At 51.8% G+C, this 24,805-nt stretch overlaps 1 protein-coding gene across 1 annotated transcript in view; it reads right to left on the bottom strand.

Moving 5' to 3' along the window:
• Positions 1-12,780: 12,780 nt before the first annotated feature.
• LOC149306617 (GDNF family receptor alpha-2-like) overlaps positions 12,781-24,805 on the bottom strand; it is a 46,783-nt gene continuing 34,758 nt past the window's right edge. Inside the window, exons 6-10 of the mRNA XM_089538168.1 lie at positions 20,075-20,184; positions 19,574-19,714; positions 18,523-18,701; positions 15,535-15,588; positions 12,781-14,279 (exon numbers count right to left, since the gene is read on the bottom strand). Coding sequence (XP_089394294.1) covers positions 14,154-14,279; positions 15,535-15,588; positions 18,523-18,701; positions 19,574-19,714; positions 20,075-20,184 — 610 coding nt within the window. The 3' untranslated portion in view covers positions 12,781-14,153. The remainder of the gene's footprint in view (positions 14,280-15,534; positions 15,589-18,522; positions 18,702-19,573; positions 19,715-20,074; positions 20,185-24,805) is intronic.

Consider the following 24,805-nt stretch of genomic DNA (forward strand, 5'->3'; position numbering starts at 1 on the left):
TACAGCCAAGGCTTACAGGTGGAATGGACACTTCCAGTTCAAGGCTGCAGAAGTGGACCAGTCCTTGTGGGGCTTCTGTGCATTCAGACACACATTTGGGAGTCCATTCAGCTCTTCAGTGTTGCCGTTCAGCACATGGAGTGCATAATGCAATCGATGCATACCTCCCCATTGCACAGCCCCAGGTGCAGGGTCTCAGCCAATGGCTTTGCTGCCATGCATCCCAATAGTGCCACGATGCCACTCCGCCTGCCCTGGTGGCATCCTGGGGAGCCATGGGATCTGCATGGAGCGAAGGGTGCCTGCAGTTCTCTGGTTACTCCTGACACAACTACAAACCCCAGGGTTCCACAGAAGGCAGCCATGGCAGCTATAGAGGGATCCTTGCGGTCTAGTGGTGTGGACTTGCAGGCGGCTGGGAGGATTTACCGGAAGGAGTGATGGAAGCAAGAGGAATCCCTTGGGCAGGGCAGGGCCCCTTCCTTCTTCAAACTGCTGCTGGCTTTCATGTTGGGCAGTGAATCTGCTCCGGGTTTTAGTCCCAACTATAAATGAACTACCCTAGCAGTCTTGAGATTCAGGCATCAGCACCATGGATGCCTCCTTTACAGTTCAGAGTAACACCTTGAAGAGGTTCTCAGCCCCACCAACGGGGAGGCCACCAGTTGCCCCACTGGGAAGACTGGATCGCCCAGCTCTGAACAAGATCAATGACATCTGTGCCTCATCGCCAGCGGCAGGCGTCCGTGACCCTCCTGGGGAGATTGTGGGCTGGGTTTCTCCGTCTCTCATGGCTCCCTCCATGGCCTGGTCCCTTGCGGCTCATTTGAAACAGGCCCCCGTTTGCCACTGTCTCTGGGGCCTTGGGACCCCCTCAGCCCCTCACTTTTGGGGCACTCAGGTGCCGCCCTTGAGAGCCTGACACTTGCAGGCCTGCCTCAGAAATACTTCCCAGCCTTGCCTTTCCCCCAACATTGGAGCTCTCCTGTTTCTCTTTTGCTTGAAATTAATGTGTTATAATATATGTGTGCATACTTTGATTGCTTTTGATTAAGTTTAACAAGCTGGAAAAAGAAATCTGCTGTTTTGAGCATCAGAGTAAACAAATCCTTTTTCTAGGCATGCTTGTGTATAATTAATACATGCTGTCATTTTGGGTGCAGTGAATATGTCTATTATGTTACAATAAAAAATGTGTGTTGTTGTAATTACTACATGCAACCCAAATATGCTCTGGAGAAGTTTCCAGCCTTCTCCAGACAGAAGTTGCATGCCCAGCCAGCTCCCATATTGCTCATAACCAGAAGACATCTGCGAAAAGAAATCAGAAAGATAATTAGAAATGGTGCCAAATTTCAGAATTAGAAGGCGATTCAAACCTCAGTTAAAAGAAAACACCTGGACTGCGCATGAGGAGCATCCCTCCACTTTAAGGGAGGTGTCTGGTTGGAGCTGGACCTCTGGACCTGAGTGCCTTTGGGCTGCTAGCAGCCTCTTTGACTGGGTTCGAGAGGCAGCTCTTGCAGGCCCTAAAAATACTGGATGGGTTGAGCCAGGAGGAATGAAAGCGACAGGAGTAGTTTGGAGACACCATGAGAAGGCATGGCTTATGAGAAAAGACAATAATGCTTGGTGAGGCGGAAGGCAGGAGGAAAAGAGGGAGGCCGCTTCCGTGCCCAGCTGTGCCGATGCACCCCTGGCTCAAAGTGAGGATGCCCAAGTCTGAATGTGGGGATGGAGGCAGGGGCATGGGCCTCGGGTGGCCTCCTTTTCCCAGGGCAAGGCTATGTGGGGCCAGTGGACCCCCAGGAAAGAGGCAGGGCCCATGAAGAGGACCCCCGGAGAGAACGAAAGCTGCTCCTGATGGCACCTGTTTGGAGGAGGAAAGCTTGGTCCTTGGCTGTGTTCCTTCGTGTTCCTTCTGGTTCGGATGACTGCTGCCACTCAACGCAGTGAATGACTCCCTCCCTTGCCTTGCCTTCACAGGGCAAGCTGGAAAACTCTTTCTGTGTGTGTGTGTTTGTGTGTTTGTGAGAGAGAGGCAGAGAGAATAGTTGCGATCTCAGCAGGCGGCTCTGCGTTGGTGGGGAGCTGACCCTCTCCTCCCCATACGCTCCTTTTGGGAAATCAAGCATGATCTGTCACACTCCCCTTCATTGCTGTTGGAGCAACTGGGGTTTTTAGATAGTACAGGGCCCTCCGTGTGTCTATTCCCATCCTTTGGCTCAAGTTCCTCCATTTGCTCACCTATTTACTGCAGTGCATGGTCATAAATACTTTGTGTATCTAAGCAACTAGGCCCATGCGCCCATGTGCCAACACTTCAAGTGTATGTGCATTCTGAAAGCAATGCGTAATTGTATTTAGTTTGTAACTTGATGTTACCTACATGTTTGTTCTACGTAAGTCATTGGCAGTCAGGGAAGTAAGGAAGATCAAGGCAGGATACTCCTGTTAAACTTTGCTAAGGGAGGCAAAGCGTCCAACCGATCCAGTGTTAGTATTTTCCCCAGAAAGGGCTGACCCTAAAAGGACTCGCGCCTCCCTTTCCTCCCTTTCCTCCCAGTCCTTTTGCCACTTGCGCAGGATTTCCTGCCAAGGCAAACAGCAGCGTTTGATGGTCGGAGTTCAAGTCCACTCCCCTCCCGCCTTCTGGGATCCTGATCCTGATCCTGATCACAGTGACCCCTCCTTTGGCTGCCATCTGCATTTGCCAAGGGCCTGTCAAGCGCAAAGACTTTGGCCTTTGCCCCTCTCTTGCCACCTGGCAATGCCCAGACACTCCTCTCAGGCTGGAAGAAAGCCGCTCATTTCTTAAAACTCAAGCGATGGGTTTTGATTTCAGTGAGAAGCACAAGCCATGCAAAGGAAACACAGAAAGACATTTCTGTCTGGTTGTCTCTGTCTTCATTGTAGCCCAGGCTGGATTTACTGATTTGATTCCTTCTGAATCGGCCCTCTGCTCAAGCAAGGCTGAAGGCGGTTTGCAGCAAAGCCACAAAAGCCACCCAGAAACCCCAAGCCAAGCCTGAAGCTCTGTAAGAGGGGAACCGTCCCATCGCAGCATCACTGTGTGGCTGCCTGGCATTTCTTAAAGGAAAGGAGGAAAGCACAACATTTTGATTGGTCTTTGAATTTTGGCAGGTGAGAATAGGGGCCCTTTTTATTCCAGCCACTCCCCCCCCCCACAGTTAGGAGGAGCATTTGTTCTGTTTTGGGAAGGGAGGGAGGCAGCAGTGCCAGCTTTTAGCAGCAAATTAGCCCCCAATTACCTCCCCTCCTTGGCGTTCCCTTGCCCTCCCCTCCAAACGCCATCTAATGATAGTAATTGCAGCAGCTTCAGAGAATTAATGACTAAAAAACGAAGGTAGTTAACAGGAAAAAGCAGCCAGGCCTCTTGGTGCAACACCGCCAGACCGGCGTGTGCTGAGCTTTTAATATTTATGGCTCAAAGTGTCAAATAAGCTGTAAATTGAATGAGTTGGTTTGCAAAGTAATTAAAAAGAGTCAAGGAGGGCAGCAATGGAAAGCTTCGTCTAGGGGAGGCCATAAAGCCACAGCAGTTGGCGAGGCTGGCGGGCGGGCGGGCGGGTGGGTGGGGGGCACTGCGGTGGGCAAGGGGGGCTGGAGCAGGCATAGGACCACATGCTGGGCCCCAGGGACGGTGGCTGTGGGGCCCCGGGGCCTCACTGGCGGCATGCCCACGGCCAGCTTCAGAAGCAGGGAGGCACCTCTGGGACTCATGGGGCTGATCAGAGGAGAGGGAAACCCAAAGGCATTGGGCTAATTACCGGCAGCAATGCTAAAGGTGGGCACAATAGCGCCAGCGGCAGGGTCACCAGGGCAAAGTGGCTGGAGAGAGCTGTGCGGCACATAGAAGGCGTGGGCCGAACATTGTTGTCCCAGGCCTGCTGTCTCTGCCCTCTCCGACCGTCTCTCATCCCCCACAGCACCCAAGCCTCATTTCCCAGAAACAGTTTCAGCACCCAAGAATGGCTCCTTTGAGGCCTGGACCTAAATTTGGAAGGGGTTTCCTAGACACGTGCCCTTCCCAGCCTCTGCCCAGTAACAACTGGACTCCGCTGGCTGCCCCTGTGGCCAAAGGCAGTGGCGCTCCTTTTGAGCGGAGGGCGGAAAACAGTCCTCCCCAAACAGCCCTGAATAGGTGCCTGCAAGGTATCAGGAAAGTGGGGAGGGAAGGCGATGTTTTTAGCCTTCCTCCTTCTGAGAGAAGGTCAGATTCATTGTAGAAATACTAAAGGAAAGAAAAGCTCTTAGAATGCAATAAAATGCCATTACAGTTTATTTGAAAAATGCTCCCATGATGTCACTTTGTGTAAAGCTGCGCATCTTTTTTGCTTTTTTAATTTGAAAGCTTTCTTTCAATGGAAGAACTTGAACCCAGGCCTCAAAATGCCACATTGAGTTTTGTTTTCCACCAATTACAGATGCTTTAAGTTGGTTTTATTGCACTTAGCTCTGAGTCCAAGGCAAGATGTTCACCGCAGACACATGATGATCCTCCTGGGATTGTAACTTGACAAGGCTGCTGAGAATTCCCCAAGTCAACTAGAGATCCTTTAAACCAGTTCCAGTTGTTGTGTACTTTGACTCTGGGGTGCAGCAAGGCACACATGTGGATTTAACTAGCGCATCTTTATTAAAACCTCCTGGAGCGGAGAGCAACATCATCTCAGAGAGGAGAGATGGAAGACCAAACAGGCCCAGAATCGTCCTGGCCCCAGAAGACCCCCAACTGTCTCCCCACAGCCTTCTGCCCCCAAACTGAAAACCTCTCCTTCCTACTAGGCCTGCTGGCACCGAAGCTGAGTTTGCCTCTTAAAGAAACCACACAGAACAACGGAAGCAATGCCCAGTGATGCCTGCGCCCGGGGATTATTATTGTGCAATGGTCTCATTGGTGGGCATGGTCCCTTAGCCCTCTTCTGCCCGTCGCTGCCTTCCGCAGACCCCTCGGCCCCAGCCCCCAACCCAGAGCCAAGCTATTCTTGTTCAGTGGAGGAGCCACCTTCCCTCGGATCACTTTCTGCCACAGCCCTTTCCAAGCGCAGGGAAGCATCATTAACTCCCACTCCGCGGCACGGCTCCCGCTCAGACCGTTATTAATGTCAGCTTTGATCCAGCCCTATTCCTGTTCAAATTAATTCGGGAGGCAAGGCAATGACAAACACACAAAAGCACACAATGAAAGCTTGGCCACGGCTGCAGCTCACACACTGCTTTCCAATCCAATCTTTTCCCAAGGACTGGGTTGCAACCAACAACGTGGCAAAGAGGGAGGGAGGGCGCCACGGAGCATGCCAGCTGCCATGCCAAGGGGATGATGGTGGTGGAGGTGGCAATGGTGGCAGAGGCGGCGGAAAAAGCCACTTGAGCATGCAAGGAAGTGGGGGAATTAGGGTTGACATTTTAAGGGCCTGCGTGAGCACTCCTATGTGAGAGGAATAACATTTGGCTCTGGTAAGACATTGTTTGGCCCCAGCAAAACAGATGTTTCACTTGCAAGTGAAATGCATCGTCCCCAGCAATGGGTCCCCCATCTAAGAACAGTTGACCCATTCATGCTTCCACAACCGATTTCTCCGCCGGCTGCTGGAAGAGGAGCAAAGGGAGAGAGGAAGGTCTTGGCTTTCCCTGGTCCCATAAAAATGCCCCTTTCCTGGCCTTTCTATAGCAATGAGTTATTCCTCATCTGCAAAATGGATGAATGTTTTCTGGAATGACTTTTTGGAAGAGCTGTGAAACTGTCCCTGCCCAGGGGCCTCCAATCTTGTCCAGGCCAGTTTCTTCCCATTAACCCTCTTGGCGACTGGAAGAAGAGCCAACATTTGGCTGCAATTCCAGCTGCGTGATGGTTCCCTACCCGCTGTCCTTGCTGCTAGTTTTGTGTCTATTGTTAAATGAAGGTGCTGTAATTGCAAGGAGGAGAAGTTTCCCCTTTAGGTAAGTGACAAAGGCAGGCCAGGTCCCTCCAGCTCTTGCTGGGCTCTTAACTCCTTGCAAGTACTTTCTATCTGGGGATGCCTTCCTTTTCTGCCTGCCCTGTTTCGATCCTTTTGTCTCCTCCCACAGCTCCCACCCCCATTTGGTCTGCCCCACTGGTGCCACTGGTGCCACTGGCGGCCAGTCCAAAAGCCACTTCTCCAGCCCCAAAGAGGCTTTCCAACCCAGAAGAGGAGGCCTCTGACTCAGTGGGAGCCACGTCCGAGGGGAAATAAATCCCTGAATAGAGGGAAGGCGTGTGCGAAAGGTTAAGCTGAAGAAAATGTGGCAAGACAGCTCTCCCTGGTTGTTCCTGTCCCCTTGAATTAGATGAAGTTCATCTGGGTGTCAGAGAGGCAGGGCTTGTGTGCGAGTGTGAGTGTGAAGGTGACACATGAAAGGGAGCTTAGCCCATTGGAGATGTGCAAGAGCTGCATCAATGAGCCACGGATGAGATGGCTAGAATGACTGCAAGGCCCACAGTTAGGACCTCAGACGAAGCGTCCTCTCCAGGGACCACCTATTCCCTGGTGAGCTTGGCTCTTCTTTGCCTTTCCTGAGCTCCTTCTTTGCAGCCTTGGGCAGGAGAGAGTCAGTCCAGTCCCTTTGGCCACTACTGGGCTTCCCTTGGTAATGCCCAAGGACAGGGACCAGGAGGCGGGGGGCCCTTGCAGACAAGGTGGTCCAGGGAAGGGAAATGGCAAGGGGAAACCCCCAGTCCATATGATGGTTGGCATCAGCGTCATCATCTCCATCACCATCACTGGTCTCACAGAGCATCACTGGCCCCCAGCCCCCACCTGGAGGCAGGTCTTCATGGCTCCATCTGCAAAGCCTTCTGGGCCCAATGCTCTTTTAAGGGGCTGGGCAGGGCCCCGAACCCCTGCTCCCCATCTGCTGTGGGTCCTGGAGCTGCCAGTCTGTCAGGGCATGAGGTCTCCCCAAAGGCCTGAGGGTGAGTGAGGCGCAAGTGGTACAGGGGCCACTGGCAGAACCCTGCAGCACCTGGCAAAGGAATATGTCCCCAGCCTGCCCAACATCCGCCAGCCCCCCCCAAAACAACCCAGTTCCCTAAAAGCTTTGCCCAGTGCCCCCCAACCAGATTCTCCTGGGAGCCAGCCAAGAGGTGCTGATCTGGGTTCTAGTGCCAAATTAGAGCAAATGCTTCCTGGCCACAAGTGAAAACCTTCCTCTTCCAACTGTTCTATTGACATGTAGTTTTTAGTTTTTCAATGTATTTGTTTTAAATGGTATTCATTCTGCTGGTGGTATAATAGCATTTTAAACTCAGACTGCAACCAGGAGCAGACCCTCAGGACCCACCAACCACCACTACAGCCGAATGGGCTCTTCCTCCAAGGGCAGCAACCTCTGGCTTCAGGTCCCAGCTGGGTACATGACTTTGCATTTCTCCTAAATCTCACCCTCCGCCACTTGTTGGAGGCATCAGACACTGAAGATGCCCATGGGCAAACAGCGCTGGTCTCTGGGCATTTGGTCAGCCCTGAGCTGCAGGGCTCTGGGCTATAAAAGCTTGGTCAAGAATGGGCTGGAATTTTCACTCCAGCCATTTTCCTGCCAAATGATGGGATTTCTCTGCAAGATTCACTGGAAAATGACAATTAAGATGAAATGTTTCACTTTGGAGCGCAAGGGAAATGGAGCCGGGCAGAGTTGCTTCACTAGATTAAATCATTGTGATTGAATGGAAAAGCTGGTTGAAGTGTATGGAGCTTTGCTGGCTTTTAATGTTCTGTGAAATTCCCTGGCATTTTGGCTTCTTACTGGATGGGATTCCCTCCTCCTCCTCCTCCTCCTCCTCCTCCTCCGCCTCCTCCTCCTCCTCCTCCTCCTCCTCCTCCGCCTCCTCCTTCTATTGGCAAAAGCTGGTCCTTTTTTTCTTTTTTTGCATAATCAAAAAACAATATTAATTGTGCAGATTAAGAAAGTTTTCTAAAAGTCAGACCAAATTTGAGAACCATCCAATTATTGCCTCTTCCAACTTTCAGTCAATTGCTGTTTTTAACATGATTCCTCAGCATATGATGGGCTTCCCACCTGCTTCCCACAGCAGTTTCCCCAACAATTGGGAATGAGAGAGAGAGAGAGAACAGCCCGCAAAGTCACACAGGTTGCTTTCACCTGGGCTGGGAGATTTCCCCCCTTTTCACCTGTGAGAGGGATGGAAACCACCAAGGATGTCCCACCATTTGGCACTTGGGTGGGACCTAGACAGCAACCCACAGCTAAGATGGCAGAGAAGGAGGTGGAGGTGGCCAGCTGGCCAGGTGCCACCATGACTGGCTCTGCCTTGCCCTTTGTAGCGCTGGCACAGTGACCGCCTGGCGTGGGACTGTCCACTGTGTGGCCATGGCAGCTCTGTTGGCATCCCTTGTGTGCTGCTGACTGGTTAACCCAAGGGCCTGGCTGTGGTTGCTTCTTGTGGCCAGATGCTTGTGGAGCAGTTGCAGGAGGCGCTCAGGGGGAGGAGGCCGGGGTTTGTGTGGAAACAGCTCTAGTAAAAAGCCGCAGGTGAACAGGAGCCGTGCCAAGGGCCCTGCTCCTCCTTCACTCCCCTTCCTCCTCTTAATCCCACACAATCAGCTTTGTTTATTGAGTCCAGAAGAAGATGTCTGAACACCGGCTCAAGGGGACCTTCTCTCGTCACGGCAGCTGCCAAACAATTCCCTTCGCACGCCGAGTGCAAGGAATACAAGCCAGGCAATTAGTGCGGCTTTTGTTCCATCCACCCACAGTTCACCCTCTGCCAAGGCTCAGAGGCGTTGCAGTGATTGGATTGCATCTATCCAGAAGGGGGAAGTTCTGCTCTCCCCATTCATCTCCCATGTCCCTTAAGTGCAAAGAGGGGCAAAGCAGAGGAGAAGGGCAGGTGCTGTGCCCATGCACCAGGCCAAGGGGAAGCGAGGCTGATTTGCATCCTGCAAGTGTTGGGCGGCCAACGGGAGCCAGGATGCGGCCAAAGAAGCCCATTCCAGCCAAGGAGGACAGGAACTAGTAGAGGCCAAGGAAGGAGATTCCTCCTAAACTTGACTGATTCATTTGCTGCAAACTGAGGCCAAGTGCAAAAGTAGTTTGCATTCAGTCAACTCAGCAGAAGAAAAGGGAGAGGAGAGGGCAGAGTCTTGCCCTTCCCAAAAGACTTGCACAAAAGCAAACTGCTGCACTCTCTCCTCACTTGTCTCTTCTTCCTCAGTCATAACTTTTGCCATCTTGTGCACACTCTCATGTTAGCATACATTCATCTGTGAAATGTTGGAGGGTGCAAGCATACGGAGAATCTCCACAGTGCAGTGAACTGCCCCTTGTGCAAAGAAAAGCTCTGGGCACAGATCAGGAAAGCTCTGTAAGCGGAAGGTGCTGAGGCAGAAGACTTCAAACAGAAGACTCTGATGTGGATGATGGGTTCTCCATGCGGATTCCCAACCAGGCCAGAGCGCTTGCCCACTTCACCTCCTGGGGGGCAGCGGTGGAGGTGGCAGTGGGTCTGGCTTGTTCCAGTCCCTCAGAGCCAGCAAAGGATGGGAATAAATACCAGGGAGGTGTGCTAATGAATGCTAAAGAGCAATGGCACTGAGGAAGAGAGGCCTCTCTGAGCATCAAGTGTTTTTCATTATCCTGAAGGATCCTTGAGGAACTTGCAAGCAGAGAAGCAAGGGAAAGGCTGGCTGCGCAGCCGATGGGAGCCTCCCTTCCTTGGCACTGGATCTGGGGAGCCTCCAAGGAGGGGAGACCGGGGCAGGGAAGGGACCCACGCATGCACTCAGGGCTAGGCTTTCCTGCTGCAGCTCCTGGCAAATGGCAAGGCCAGAGAGGACCATCCCAGGGCCAGGATGCTGATGCTGCACTGCACATGCGGAGCATCACTGACAGGGCGTAGCAGCTGAAGTGCCCCTTTGGAGGGAATAGCCCCTTGTGGCCCATCCAAAGCAAGAGAAAGACAGAGGAAACCACAAGGTACTTTTGCATGTGTGACCCTAACAGGATCCCAGCCAAGGGCCTCCAGACTGATCCAAAGCAAAAGGGGTCTGGGAGCCACTTGGAGGGAAACATTTTCCCATCCCTAGATTCATCCAATGAAACTGAAGCAGGGGAGAGTCAGGCCAAACAAAAGCAAGGACTGCACCACACCACAAGCAACCTGCTTAAGGATTCCAGGCCCTGTGTTACCCCCCCCCCCCCCATCACCCAAAGGTTCAGCACTAAAGCCTGGCACTGCCCTACTGAGGGGGAGGAATGGCCTTTGCCCACCCTGTCCCTGGGGCATTTACTTAGCACTGGGGGGGGGGGAGGATCTTCAGTACAAACCTGCTAATACTGCACTTTTGGACCTCCCTCCAAAAGCCCCAAACATTTCCACTCCCCACAGAGAAACTGTGTCTCCTCCAGTCTGAAGAGTGGATGCCCAGCAAACATTTTGCATTTACCAATGAATTATTTCCTCATTCTTGTATCCACATCTTCCTGGGGAAAGGCAGGAGGGATGTGCTGAGCTCAGGGGAGGCTGTTCCTGGAGAAGGGGATGCCAGATGGGCTGCGGCTGAAAGACAAAGAGACCCTAAGGTGGGACCCTTCCCTCTCCTGCCTGACTCTCGGGGTCTCTGAACATGTGCAGAAGGCTTCTTTCTTTGACAGGGAGTTTTCAAAGAGAGTTTCATTTTAAAACAAATCAGCTGACATTGCAACTCTACTACTCAGAACTAAGTACCATTGGGGGCATAAAGTGGTTTGGTTTAGTGACTCTCAGAGAGGAGCTTCCATCTCCTGAAATGAACAGAAACATTCTTCCATGGAAGGAAGACCGTGGGTCAAGTGGCACCTTGTGGCTGCTGTGTCAGTGGAGCCAAGGGCCCATGCCAGGTTTTGGGTAGATTGGAAGGCCCTCTCCAAGGGGCTGAATCCCATTCCTAACTCGGTTCAGCACCCAGGAAAGCGTCTTCAGGACCTGGCATGGATTGTGGGTTTATGCGGCGCAAAGAGAGCAATGGGTCACTTTACACTTTGAGTTTCTAGGGCACTGGAAGCATCAGACATTGGTTAAACAAATGGGGACCAAGCCAGATCTCATCAGCATTATGCAGAATATGTAAAAATTGTGCCTCTTGCTAGGCTGGAATCAGGCCTGTGTGCTGGATTCTGTTGTGTGCTGTTCGGCTTCCAAAGTCCATATTCAGCTCTATTCTGCATTGGAGCTGCATTGCATCCCCCAGAACAATCCATAGGAGACCCATGCGGCTGAGAATTTATTACATGAGGATCCAAAGAGGGAGACTGGGTGGCCCACTGTGGCAAAGTTGCTGTGGGTTTCTGCCTTGGCAGAGGCTTGGAGTAGATGGCCCTTAGGGTCCCCTTCCAGCCCTGGGTGCTCCATCATTCCCTCCATTGAGTGATGCTCTGCTGCTGCGCCGATTCCCGATCCTCAGCCGCATCCACCCCTCACTTCTCTCCTCACCCTCTTTGGTGCAAACCTAATTTCCTTTGCTTTGGAAACATCTCAGGGAGACACATCCCCTCCCTCCCAACTTCCACCTGCAAAAGGAACAGGTGGAAGGAGGCAATTACCATAAAAGAGGCAGCAATTGGCAATTTTATGAAGCTGCTGTTTGTTTCTTTGCTCTGTGCATCAGAACCTTTCTATTTCATTGCCCTCCCGAGATTGCATCCATTTCCTTCCCCATTTGGAGAGGTGGCTGTTGGGCGCGTGTGGATAATGGGCCTGGTTATTTCTAGGCAGAAATTTGGTTCTTCCACCCAGCCTGGCCCCATTTCTTGGGTCTCCCCTTTGCCTCTGAGGGAGCGAATCCATTCTGCTCCTCCATCCACCTTCCATGCAACCTTGGATGGAGCCATCCACTGCCTTTGCTGCTGGCAAGAGAGGCGATGGGGCACATCTCTTCCCATTGCATGCAAGCATCCATTCACAGGAGACGGCCACAGAGTCCAGGAGATGGAAGAGACCCAAAGGGTCATATAGTCTAGCCTCTAATGCCAGTTTGGGAATGCCATTGTTATCATCTGAAAGCCCAACTTCTCATCCCAGATGCTGGAGCTGCCTTCCCAGTAGTGAGTTATGTGTGTTTGTGTGTGCGTCCAGGTCTTTCCCATGGTTAAAATGGCCCCTTGAAAATAGTTGCAGCATCCCTGGAACCAGAAAGGGGATTTCTGTCCACTTCCAGTTTCAGGGTTTTGGAGGAGGACTATGCCATCCCCAGGTGGCCCCAGTGGGTTGGGAACTGACCCCTGATTTGCCCAGCTCTGGTGCCCAAACGTAAGAAGATCTGTGAGGATGGGTCAGGCCAGGAGTGTTGCTACAGGAGGGTGGGGACATTGGCCCCAAATAGGAATCACTCTGCCCCCAAAAGGAATTTTCTTCAGCCTCCAAATTTCTAGCATTGTAGTGAGCAGGACACCAAAAACTGCTCACTCTTAGAACTCTTCTGTTTGCTACATTCTTATTGCTTTGGGAACATGGCCTACTTCTGTTCTTTCGGAGCCTAAACTTTATTTCTAAAGGCTCATGCTTTGAGCTGAACATGAGCCAAAAGTGTGATGCAGCAATAGTAGTATCCAGATAGAGGGAAGTCATAGGCCTCACCTGGAATAATATTGTGTCCAGTTCTGGTCATCACAATTCAAGAGGAATATGGACAAGTGTGTCCAGAGGAGGGCAACCAAATTGTGAAGGGTCTGGAAACCAAGCAGCAGCATCACAATTGCAAGCTGGAAAGTGTGGAAGGCCAGTGACCAAAACAGCACTCCTTTTGCTTCTTGGTATGTTTATTTTAGTTATGAATTAAGTGCTCCAGATGTTCTCCTTTGGCCAATGCCCCTCTGACTGGGCTGCTGGAAGGCCTGGCCTTATCCCTGGCATGGGGCTGTTTGGCTCCCCGTTGTAGGCATGGTTTTTTTAAAAATTAACTTTACAATATAATATACTTGTCAATGTTTGTTTCTTACTGTTTTTGTGTGCAATCTGAAAGAAAGAAAGAAAGAAAGAAAGAAAGAAAGAAAGAAAGAAAGAAAGAAAGAAAGGAAGGAGACACACAGCCTCTGAATATATGCATATGGATATGTATAGACATATGTATATAGAGATAACATGGGTTTCTCTTGATATACATATGTGAGAGATGTATATAATCCAAGGAGAGTATCGTACGCTGGCTGACATCCCCACCCCAGACCCCAAAATGGAAGAGGAGAAATGCTTGTTGCCCCCAGACCCACGGAAATGGGGAAACTCTGCAACAGGTGCGCTTCCTTTGTCCTCCGACATGAAAATCCTAGGAAAGAGTGGCCTGAGCTTGGAGGGAGCAGGCAGCTTGTTTTTTAAAAAACATGGCACCCAAGATCCCTTGTGCCCCACAAGCCGTGTCTGTGGGTGCTATGGGGATGGGCAACATCACCAAAGTTGCTCCCCAGGGAGGCTGGCGCTCTCCTCCCCTTGCCCAGGTTTGCAAATGGCAGTGCCCTCCCCACCCAAACAACAACAACAACAACCGCACCAGCATTTCTTTCTCCAAGAGGAGAACATTAATTCCACAGGTCCTCTGAGGATAACGGCAGCCACAGGACAGTTTAGGGCAGAGAGGATGTGAGAGTCCCAAACAGCAGAAGGGATCTTCCTCGGGGGGCACAGAATGGCCCCTTGCCCGGCGAAGTGCCATGGCCATCACCTGAGGGTCATCCTCAGCCATGCCCAGCAAAGTCTCTCCTCTCAATAGGGCCGGCCTCTGCTGACTCTCAGGCTGTTTTACTCCTGAAACACATCGCTTGGGATCCTTTTGGGCACACACCTTTTAACACCACGGGAGACTCGGCCTCTTTGCTTTTTTTGGACACTTTAAAACCACAACAACAAAGCTTAAGATCCCTCCGCTCCGCATGGCTTTTCTCTTGCACAGTGGAAAGGCTCTTGCAGAAGCTCCCAAGACCATTCTCATGCCTTCTTGAAAGCAGAAGACTCCAGGAGGAATCCGGAAAAGGAAACAATCCAGAAAGAAACACGTGGAAGGAGAGCCCAGGCGGACGCTTTGTCCATCCATCCATCTGTCCATCTCTCCGTCCCTCTGTGTCCGACGCAAGAGAGTTTGCACAGCTCTTTCCTCCCCCGGAGCAGCCTGCCTCTGTTTCTATAATGCTGCCTTCATGAGGAGGAAGGGGAGAGCGGAGAGGGTCCCCCGGAAGGAAGGCCGCCCGCCGGAACCGTTTGCCCTCTCAAAGGTCTGTTCTGGCGTGAGAGCGGTGGTCAGCGACTTCTGCAGGGCGAGACGGGAAGAGAGCAAAAGGAAAGGTCAGCTTGGCCCTGGCAGCCCCTGGGGGGCATCTGCAGGAATGAAAGGGCCGCTTCTTTCCTTCCAAAGCTAAAGAGAGAATCCATTGGGAACGGTTCGTGGGTGGTTTTGGAAACTGGCAGAGGCACCATTGTTATCCAGGATGCCCAGGAGCAACCGTGATGAGAGCCAAGGGAGTGACTGAGGAAGGAAGGCAGGCAAGCAGGCAGGCAAGCCCTGGCCTAATCTTAACAATGGCATTTAGCAATAGCATTTAACTTTCAGTTCCGCTTATCAGTGAACTCAGCACTCTCTAAGCAGTTTACAATCTGTAAGACCATTGCCCCCAACACGCTGGGTACTAATTTCATTGACCTATGAAAGGATGGAAGGGTGAGTCAACCGTGGAGCCCTCTGGGATCAAACTCACAACCTTGTGGCTGCAGGACCGGCATTTAACCACTGCGCCACCAGGGCTCCTTGTGCTCTTAGCCACAACACTCATGGCCAGCTCTAGGTCCAGGGCAAACTCAGTCCTCACTGACCCTCCGTCGCCCCCTCCCCCTCAAATGGCCAATCGCATATTAGTGCTGTATGGCATAAATCTCCGCATGTGGAGTTACGCATTCATTGCATATGGAAGCCATGTTGCACAACTGAACCACATGTGCATCCAAATGCACAATCCAGTGCATTTGTACACGCTCTTTTCTGTGCAGTGGCATCACACCTGTGACTCTGCTTCCGCATCCTTGGGCTGGATGCTGAGGGTCTATGCTGGCCAAATAGGTACGGTTTTTTTTTGTAGGGGAACTGACAAGCAAAACAATGTCTGCAGGAGGGCCCAGTTTCCCAGTCCTTTTGGTGTCTCTGTGTGGAAGGACCTTGCAGGCCCTGAGGAGGGCCAGGTGAAGTTGGAGGAGGCAGCTGGTCCACAGGTGAAGAGCCGAGGGGTGGGCAAGGGGGGGACCGGGGCCATGTTTACGGCTCTTACAGCCCACAGGATCCAGAAATGATCATTTATTTTGCCCTAAATGCCTCATTTCCCCCCCTCCCACACACACACACACATATATGAGGATGGGTGCTGTGCCCCTTTGCCATCCTGGGAGGGAGGGCCCCCTCTTAGCCAGGTGCTCTGTGACCTTTGGGGAGCCCTTGGGAATACGCCCCCAGAAATGCTGTGGGTCTAGCTTGGCCCAGGCAAGGCCCTGGCTGGTCCCTTGAACGCAAGACTTACTTCCGAGAAACAGACACTCTGCTCTTTGGACTGGTTTGGCTTCGGTCCGCTTTCCTGTGGAGACAGAGAAGGAACCATATTCGGGGGGGATCGTGACCTCCAGATTCTGACCCCCCGATTTCAGTGGTCTGGGGGCAGGCGGTCTGCTAGGAAGCTGTCCCAAGACCTTTGCTCTCAGCCTGGCAGGAACCAAGAGGGCCACTCAGTCTGCCCACCTCTCCCTGGCAGCCCTGGCTTGCTTTCCTCCTCATTACGGCGGCTGCCTTCACTGCCAGGGATCCCCACCTTTCTTTTCTCTCACTCCCTCACATCTCTCCTGCACATTTGCTAATGGTGGCTTATGAATAAGATGCGGGCCCCATGCAAATGATCCAGGAAGACCTCATCCTCACAAGACAAGCATCAGCCTGCAGTCCTGCGCTGCATTTCAGATGCAAGACACCAACCAGTTAAAACAACGCACAGCTTTTGGAAAGTGGGTCATGGTTTGGTTTGGTTTTTAATATATTCTTGGAAAACCTCTTTAAAAGATGTTTTTCCATTTAGGACAAAGCTCAAGAAATGTATTCTCCCTCCCTCCTTCCATCCCTCTAATCTCTTTCCCCCTTTTTTGTCTGCAACCGTACTTTAAAAGTCCAATAATTTCTCTCTCTCTCTCTCTCTCTCAGGTTGCAGACCTTGGGAGAAGCGCTCTGGGGCCCTGGGGCCCCTCCTCTCCCCCTCGGTCCATGCCAGCTGGACAGTGGCTGCCCCCTGCTTTTGAGATGCCTCTGCCCAAGGTGACCGGGCAAATTCTCATTCTGCTCGCAGGCAGCAATTACGTGGCACCTGCGCTGGCGGGAGGCGGGTGGGGAGACGCTGCCCACCATTAAGCATCCGGCCGTTCTCCTCTTCCTGAGTGGGCTTCATGCCACACAAGTGTCAGGGCTGGTTTGCCAGGGAACAAGGAGCAAAACCATTGCCCTTCTGGGTGCCCTCCACACAGCCTCCCCCGCATCAAAAAGCTCTGCGTTGCTTTAACTGGTTGGTGCCTTGCATCTGAAATGCAGCCCCAACAGGAGAAGAGGGGCATCCATTGCACAGACACACCTTGCCAGTTGGTCCTAAAGGCCTGGTGTCTCTGGGGCAGTGGGTCCACTCTAGGTCTTAGTTTCAACTGTAAAGGAACTGCCCAAGGAGCTATTTTCTATCCCCAGAATGGGTTCAGCACATGGGTTACCATTCTCTGTCCCCTCAGCCACTATGGACATTGGGGTGAGCAGGTTCTTGGCTTTTAGGGGATCCTTTCTTGGACCCAGGAAAGTGTCCCCCCACTCCACTTTCCCAATTATTTATTTGGGAATGCAGGCTGGGCCATGATCTGCAACTCAGTGTGGATTTTCTCCCTTTACAAGAGCAGAGCCAAGGAATAGGAAAAGGTGGTCTGCCTGGATTCTTCTGGGTCCCTTGCTCCCTTTTTCACGAGACCAGAAGAAATGGGGCTGTTCCGTCCAATGCCCTCCTCCACATCCGACGGAGCTGCCATGGGCCCCAATCCTTAAAGGGGAAGCGGGACTGCTTCCGGCATGTGGGGAGGGGACAGTTGGCACAACTCCCGGCCCCCATCACCGTACGCCAAGGCGCCTTTGCTTGAGTGAGAGGCAAAGCCAGGGCTGCCAGGATCGGGCTCTGGGTAAGGGACGTCAGGCAATGAATCAGGCAGCTAATGGGGCAAAGGAGGCGCTAATGGAGGGGAAAGCCTGCCGCCCCCCCTCCTGCCACTCGGCACTCGCCATTTAGGAGGGGAACAATTCTGCCCAGGAAGGCGACAAAGGTGCCCACAAAAGCAGCGCCAGGGCCTCGGATGCGCTGCAACTCTAGCATGAAATTGAGCTGCTGATTGTCTCACGCAGCAGTAACGAGAGACATAAGATGTAATTTCTCAGGCATGCCGGGTCTAATTAGAGGCTGCCCAAGGGTGACATTGCTGCCTCCGCAGCTGCTCTCTGGGCTGAGAACACAGTGCTCCCGCAGCAGGCAAGAGCATCCAAAAGGGGGCCAACAAGACCCCCGGGAGCAGGAAGGGGCCTCCGGAGGCTTCCCGGAGCGTGGCCAAGGGGTGCAGCAGGACATGGCCTCCTGGCACCTTTGTGCCCGGCCAGACCCGGGAGGCTGAAAGTGGGGCCTTCCTCTGGAGATTGGAGGACTGGAGCTCCCAGCATCCCTCACCCTTAGCTGGTCTGGCTGGGGCTGCTGGGAACTGAGGCCCACCAATAGCTGGAGAAATCATCTTGAATCCTGTTCCTTTCATCTGAGGTAGCATTACACCTTCCAGTAGATAATGCCTTAGCATGATGGTGCCACTTGCACATTTTATGAGCATCCCTCTACCGTTTGCTGAGGCCCTTTATAAAAATACCAAGCAACAGAGTCCTGAGGCACCCTACTTCTCATTTGTCTCCAAAGTGGTGAGAAACCATTGCTGAACACCTTTGGGTTATGGACCCCATCAAACAACAACCAAACCATCTAACAACTGCATCATACAGCCACATTTCACCAGAATATCAGCACAAATATCACAGGCAACCTTGATGAAGCCTTGATGAAATCAGTGTATTCTAAGCTTACTGAATTCCCCTGATCTACGAATCTCATAGCCATATCAAAAAGGAGGTTTAGGCTGAGATCCTAAATCAAGCAGGCATCTGTCCCCTTGCCTCCAGCGTTTGTCTTTTCTTTTTTGGACAGGGCAGATGTGGCTCTCCCTGACTCCTTTGCACCCAACCCCAAGCCTTTCCACCTCCAGCAGCTGAACAGTGTTTCCCACTGAATGGCTGCAGCAGGAGCAGATACAAATGCCCCACTGAGTGTCTGGAGTCCAGCTTCATTCATGCAATAGAAAGTGGAGTTGCTGGGAGCTGCAAATCCTATGTTTCTCTCTGTAAGAAAGCCTCCAGCTTTTTTGCATTCTTGCGCATCCTTGAGATGCCTCTGCAATGGCCTTACCTGGATGGAGGTGCAAGTGGTGATCACGCTTGTGTCGTAGATGGTGTTGCTGTCACTGATGTTGTCTGGCAGAGACGGGCTCTTCTCCAACTTGGGAGGCAAGGTGATGGGGGGCAATGGGGGAGATTTGGGGGAGAAATTGATGTCAGTGCCATTGCCAAAGGCCTGGATTGCATTTCCTGGGTAAAGAGAAAGGAGGGAGCAAAAAGGCAGCTTTGCTGAATGAGGAAGCATACCCTTGAAGTAGGAATGCTTGGGATGGGGCCTAATTCACCAGGTTCAGCTGCAGCCCGTCCACCAACCTCACCATCACCAGCTCCTTCTTTTTGGGCTGCATCCGCACTGGAGAAATAACCCAGTTTGGCATTGCATTAACTGCCCTGGCTCAAGGCTATGGAATTCTAGGAGTTGGAGTATATGTTTCTCCAGTGTGGATACAGCCGTAGAAGGCTGGAGGGATCTCCCTGGTCTCTCTGGCCAACCCACCTAAGTACCACCTGAACCCAGAACCCCAAACAGGCTGAGCAAAAGGTGTCCACAGACACTGCAGTGGAGCCCTGTCACTCTCTCTGCCTTGACCAAGAACTTTAAGAGAGTTCCTTGTAAGTCGGGGCTTCGCTGCCATTCCCTCTTGTTTAATGAAGGACACTAGAAGACATTGGAAGGGGCACCTCAAGCAGCATTTTACTAACACTGGCCTCAGAGGCTTCGTAAAGTGAGAAACTGAAGTGCCACACCTTTTGCATACTTTGCCTTCCTCTCCCCTCCACACAAAGAAAAGGAGAGGAGGTGAAGGAGAAGGAGAAGGAGGAGAAATGACAACCCAGCAGCCCTCCGTCTCTGCTTCTCTTGGGATGTGCTGGGGAATAGCATATACAAAAGGACAACCTCCTGTCTTGCATTTACCCACTGCTTGGCTCACCCTTCTCCAACCCCAGTCCACACCCCAGTGCCTGGTCTGAGAGAAGCCACATGCTCCATCCAGCCACAGGCATCCCATCCCATCATCCTGGCCAGATTTGGCTCCAGGAACAGTCCAGCGGTGCCTTACTGAGACAGGGGTTTTCGGTGAAGTCCTTCAGAAACTTCTCACACTCATCCTCCATGTTGCCGCTGCCCCGGCAGGAACACGATGGGGACACCGTGAGGCTGGTGGCGCTTGAGTCGATGTAGTTGGGCGTCACGTCAAGCCCTGTCCGAGAAGGAGGAAAGTGGCCCTTTAGCACAACTGAAGGGGGGGCTCCTGTGGAAGAATGAGAGGGGCCCTTGCACCTTCCTCCTCACGCACCTAGAAAAGCTCCCTTCTGAAAGACCCTGACGCTTTGTGCCACAATGTGGGGCTGGGAGGTGGCCTTCAGAGCATGAGGCTGGCATGGCTATGCCAGCTGCTCCTTGGGCAGGAACTTGAGTGGGAACCGGAGGAGGCCGGGAGGAGACTGGCTACTTCTGCTAAAGGCTGTCTCCCAACACAACTAGCCCTCCTGTCCCCCCCCCCCAGGGCTGACACCCCCCCTTTTCCCCATGGAAGCAGCCCCGCGGCCAATGCGCTCACCAATGAGTCCCGCGTAGGAGCCGAGGCAGGCCTGGTAATTGTCCCGAGGGCAGCTGGTGGGCGAGCGGAAGGAGGCCTGGCAATTCGTATGGAAGTCTGCCAGTCTTGACCTGGTTGCAGAAGACAAGAGAGAAAGGGTGGCAGGGGATAGGAGTTTAAATGTATTTCTGATGTTTTAAGCAGTTTGTGGGGGAAAAGCCGAAAGCAAGAGAGAAAGAACAGTTACTAGTCATAATCCTCTAGAGCAGAGCCATTGACTCGGTGGGATCCACCTCCATGTTGGCTCACCCTTCAGCAACAGGTTCAGTGGGTCTCCTCCGGATGGAGTGGACCCACAGGCCTCCAGACTTTGGAAAGGGCTGAATAATGGAGAGGAAGGCAGCCAAAGGCCTGGACTGAAGAAGGGTCGTGTCTGTTCACAACTCTTTGGGCACGCTGCCCGCCACCAACGCTGTGGTTCACCGCTTTCCATGAGCCTGACCCCAAACAGCCAGGGAGCCATTTGGAGCAGCTGCCAGGGCGAGGTGTCTGCGGAGGCGCAAAGCCTGTCATGCAGGGAGAAGCAGGAGCCAAGGCTCACCGCATCACAAGAGATTTTTCTGGCAGTGCCAAAGCCCATCTCTGCCTTGAGGTGGTTTTTCTGCACCTCCTGTGAGAAGCTGTGCTTATCCATGCACTCGGCCATCACTCCCAATTACCCTCACTTGCCCTCAGTGACATCTTCGCACCCCTTTCGGCTCCTTGGTGTGGAGCTGCCACCCTGGACACTGCCTGACTCCTGTCTCACAGCCGCCGGGCAATAGATTTGTTGTGATGGCTTCACTAAAACATCTCCAAGTCCCTTCAGTTGCAAGGTGGCTAGTAAAATTCTTAACATTCACAATGCAAACTGGTTCTCCTTTATCCAGAACTCCAGAATCTGAAACACTCCAAAATCTGTCACTCTTTTCATGGGTGGCTGAGACAGTGGCACCTTCTGCTTTTTGTTTTGTGCACAAAATTATTAAAAATATTGTGTGTAACATCATCTTCAGGCTCTGTGTAAAAGGGGGGGATGCTGTGGATGTAGTATATCTTGATTTCAGTAAGGCCTTTGACAAAGTTCCCCATGACATTCTTGCAAACAAGCTTGTAAAATGTGGGCTAGACAAGGCAACTGTTACATGGATTTGTAACTGGTTGACCGGCCGAACGCAAACGGTGCTCAACAATGGCACCTTTTCATCCCGGAGGGAAGTGACCAGTGGGGTGTCCAGTGGGGCTCTGTCCTGGGCCCAGTGCTATTCAACATCTTTATCAATGACCTGGATGACAGGATTGGGGGCATACTTATCAAATTTGCAGATGACACCAAATTAGGAGGAATAGCTAATACTCCAGAGGACGGGATCAAAATTCAGAATGACCTCAATAGACTAGAAAGTGGGCCAAAGCTAACAAAATGCAATTCAACACAGAGAAATGTAAGGTATTGCACTTAGGGCAGAAAAATGAAATGCACAGATATAGGATTATGGGGGACACCTGGCTGAATGAAACTACATCTGAAAGGGATCTAGGAGTCCAAGTAGACCACAAGTTGAACATGAGTCAACAGTGTGATGTGGCAGCTAACAAGGCCAATGCAATTTTAGGCTGCATCAATAGAAGTATAGTGTCCAGATCAAGAGAAGTAATAGTGCCACTCTATTCTGCTCTGGTCAGGCCCAACCTGGAATATTGTGTCCAGTTCTGGGCACCACAATTCAAAAAGGACATTGAGAAACTGGAGCCATGTGTCCAAAGGAAGGCGACTAAAATGGTGAAAGGTCTGGAAACTATTAAGCTCTATGAAGAACAACTGAGGGAGATGGGGATATTTAGCCTGGAGAAGAGAAGGCTAAGAGGTGATATGAGAGCCCTGTTTAAATATTTGAAGGGATGTCATATTGAGGAGGGAGCAAGCTTTTTTTCTGCTGCTCCAGAGACTAGGACCCAATGGAGCAATGGCTGCAAGCTGCAGGAAAAAAGATTCCAGCTCAACATTAGGAGGAACTTCCTGAGAGTAAGGGCTGTTTGACAGTGGAACACACTCCTTCCTCGGAGTGTAGTGGAGTCTCCCTCCTTGGAGGTCTTTAAGCAGAGGCTGGATGGCCATCTGTCAATGGGGATGCTTTGATTTGGATTTCCTGCATGGCAGAAGGAGGTTGGACTGGATCAGGGCTCTTGCGGTCTCTTCCAACTCTATGATTCTATGTTCTCTGTTCTATTCTATGAACCAAAGTGAGTTTGGTTTGATTTCATCCAGTTGTGCGGCTGCCCACAAGCACCGTGCGTTTTCCCATCCTTGATTTGAAAAGGGATGCCTCTCCCACGACTTCCATATTTTATTGTGCTCACTTGTTAATTAAATGTCACTTTTCTGCCGCCAGAGATGAATTATCCAAGGCTTCTTGCCTAAAGCCAACAGAACGGATCAAAAAGAAAAGGTGCAAATTGTATTTTTTTAAAAAAGAGAGGATTTGGTTCCAAACATTTCTGCTGAGATTAAACAGAGGAACAGACAGGGCCAGGGCTGAACCAAGCGTCGCCGGGCGAAAGGCAGGAAAATACAATAAATCAACGAAATAACCCCCACCCTCCCTTATCCCCCAAACACTTGCAGGGTCCCACTCCTTTGCCCAGAGGTTGCTTTCTTTTGCCCACCCACCTCCCGCTCCTGGCACAATGCCCTCCTAGACCCCAGCCATCCGGAGGACTCCCTGGCATTTATCTGGGTCTGGGCACTGACCTCCCTTTGGCATGCCTTCCTGCTGTTCTGGGTCATTTTCTGTTGGCAAACAGTTGGCAGCAGGCAAGAAAACTTGCACTTAGAAGGCGCTGCAGCTGCAAAACTGCCTTTGCAGGGCATTTGCTGCAGCGCTTTGTGCCTCTTTGCCTCCCTGACTGGAGCCAAGGGTATAAGTCTTGCATGCCAAGTTTGCGCTGGCATTCAAGGAGATATGCTTCCAAGAGTTTTGTTTCAGCTGAGGGGGATTAAGTGAGTTTTTGCACTTTAGGACTTTTTTTTGTGGCAAACCTGTTTGGGCTGAAAACTGGGGTGAAAACATTTTTGCACAGGAAGCAGAATAGTCTTCGTAAAAGGCACCTGTGGATCCTTCCTGGTGTTTCACATAGGAGCGAAATTCCCCAGCCAGCCAGAGCCCCTTGTGAAGGTGGTTTGCCAAGCTTCCTCCTGGCAGCTGGATTGAATTATGAATTATGATGTATTTCCCTAAAAGCAGGGCCATCGTAAACTAAAAGACGCATGGAATGGATAAACAGTATTCCAGATGGGATGTGGACTCCTCTGGCATAAATTATGACATGCAGTAAAGGGAACACATTCTATATAACATCTCTGCCTAATTTATTCACCAGGCAGGTAGGCAAAGGCTTGTGCCCAGCTCTGCTGTGCCAATCCCAGGGGCATCTCCAGAGCCAGAGCCCCGGTTGCTGGAGGAAGCGGGCAGCAATCGTCGCCCGCTCAGATGGCAATGCGTCCTGGCCTTCCTTGGCATCCTGGCTTGTGGCCCCTCTAAGGCAAATGTTATTCTTTTTCCAAGACATGAGGAGCCAGCTGGTAATCTTTTTATAATGTCCAAACCAGATGTCGCTCTTTCCATTAGGCACAGTGCTTTCCCCGTCCCTGGATGAGACTTTAGCCACCAGGAATAAAGCATCACAGAGTCTCAGGTTTCTGCCAGGTTTGGGGCTCCAGCAGAAGTCAGGACCTTGGGGTGGGGATGGACGGGTGGACAAGGGACGGCGGCCAATCTGCCTCGGTGGACGGTGCCAGGGCAAGCAGGTGGTCCTGTCTGGCCAGGGCTCCAGAAAATGGGCTGGAAACTGGCCACGGGAAGCAAGAAAGTGGGAGCAGAGGGGATCTGCAGGCCTTGGGAAAGGTATAAAGAAAAACAGATGAAAATATGGCCCCCTCCAGTTCAGTTTCAAAATTAAATCTTCCCATTGTTCCTCTTTGATCTGTTTGACACAGAAATGCACTTTCCTTCTGGAGAAAGAAACAGCTGGGCAAATTTGGCTCGGCCGAGACCCTTCGCATAGTATTCCTGGCAAGGAAACTCCTGGCTCTCGGCAGCGTTTCTGGGCCCTTGAGGTTCTGCCCCAGAGAGCCGCCGGGTTCCTCTCTCCCAGACCTGGAACCAAGGGGGGCATTTTCATCTGGAACAACCAGCAGCCCAATTTTGCTGGAGGGGAGCAGGTGGGAAGGGCAGCCCTGGCCTGGAAATGGAAGGGGTGCAAAATTTGCAATGATTTGAGACACACATTGTCCCTGTGTGTCCAAGTGCACATACACATATGCTGCTTTGGGTCCCATTCTGGGGTTGAACTAGATGGCCCTCGTGGCCCCTTCCATCTCTGTCACTCGGTAATGTTTTGCTTCTGTAATTCTAAAACCCTTATTACAGAGTCAACATTAGACCTTTGAAAACAGTGTTTACTTCTCTTGCCAGTTTGAAAGGGAGAGGCTGCCTTCTTCCCTCCAGCCCTGACTTCCAACCCAAGCCCAAGAAAGCCTAGGCCCAGATTCTTTCTAGACCCAAGGCTCTGGTGTGTTGTGGTTTATACAAACCCTTTTAATACTGGCAATGCACACCCAGCCTACTCCGTTGCAAGGAACTGTGTGCTTCCTAGACCACAAAATGCAACACTTGTAGGCGACTTGGACTTCTCTGAAGGACACAGCCCCAT

The sequence above is a fragment of the Sceloporus occidentalis genome, unplaced genomic scaffold, assembly GCF_023333645.1.
Source record: "Sceloporus occidentalis isolate IW3139 unplaced genomic scaffold, rSceOcc1.0.p SCAF_9, whole genome shotgun sequence".
NCBI classification, from domain to species: domain Eukaryota; kingdom Metazoa; phylum Chordata; class Lepidosauria; order Squamata; family Phrynosomatidae; genus Sceloporus; species Sceloporus occidentalis.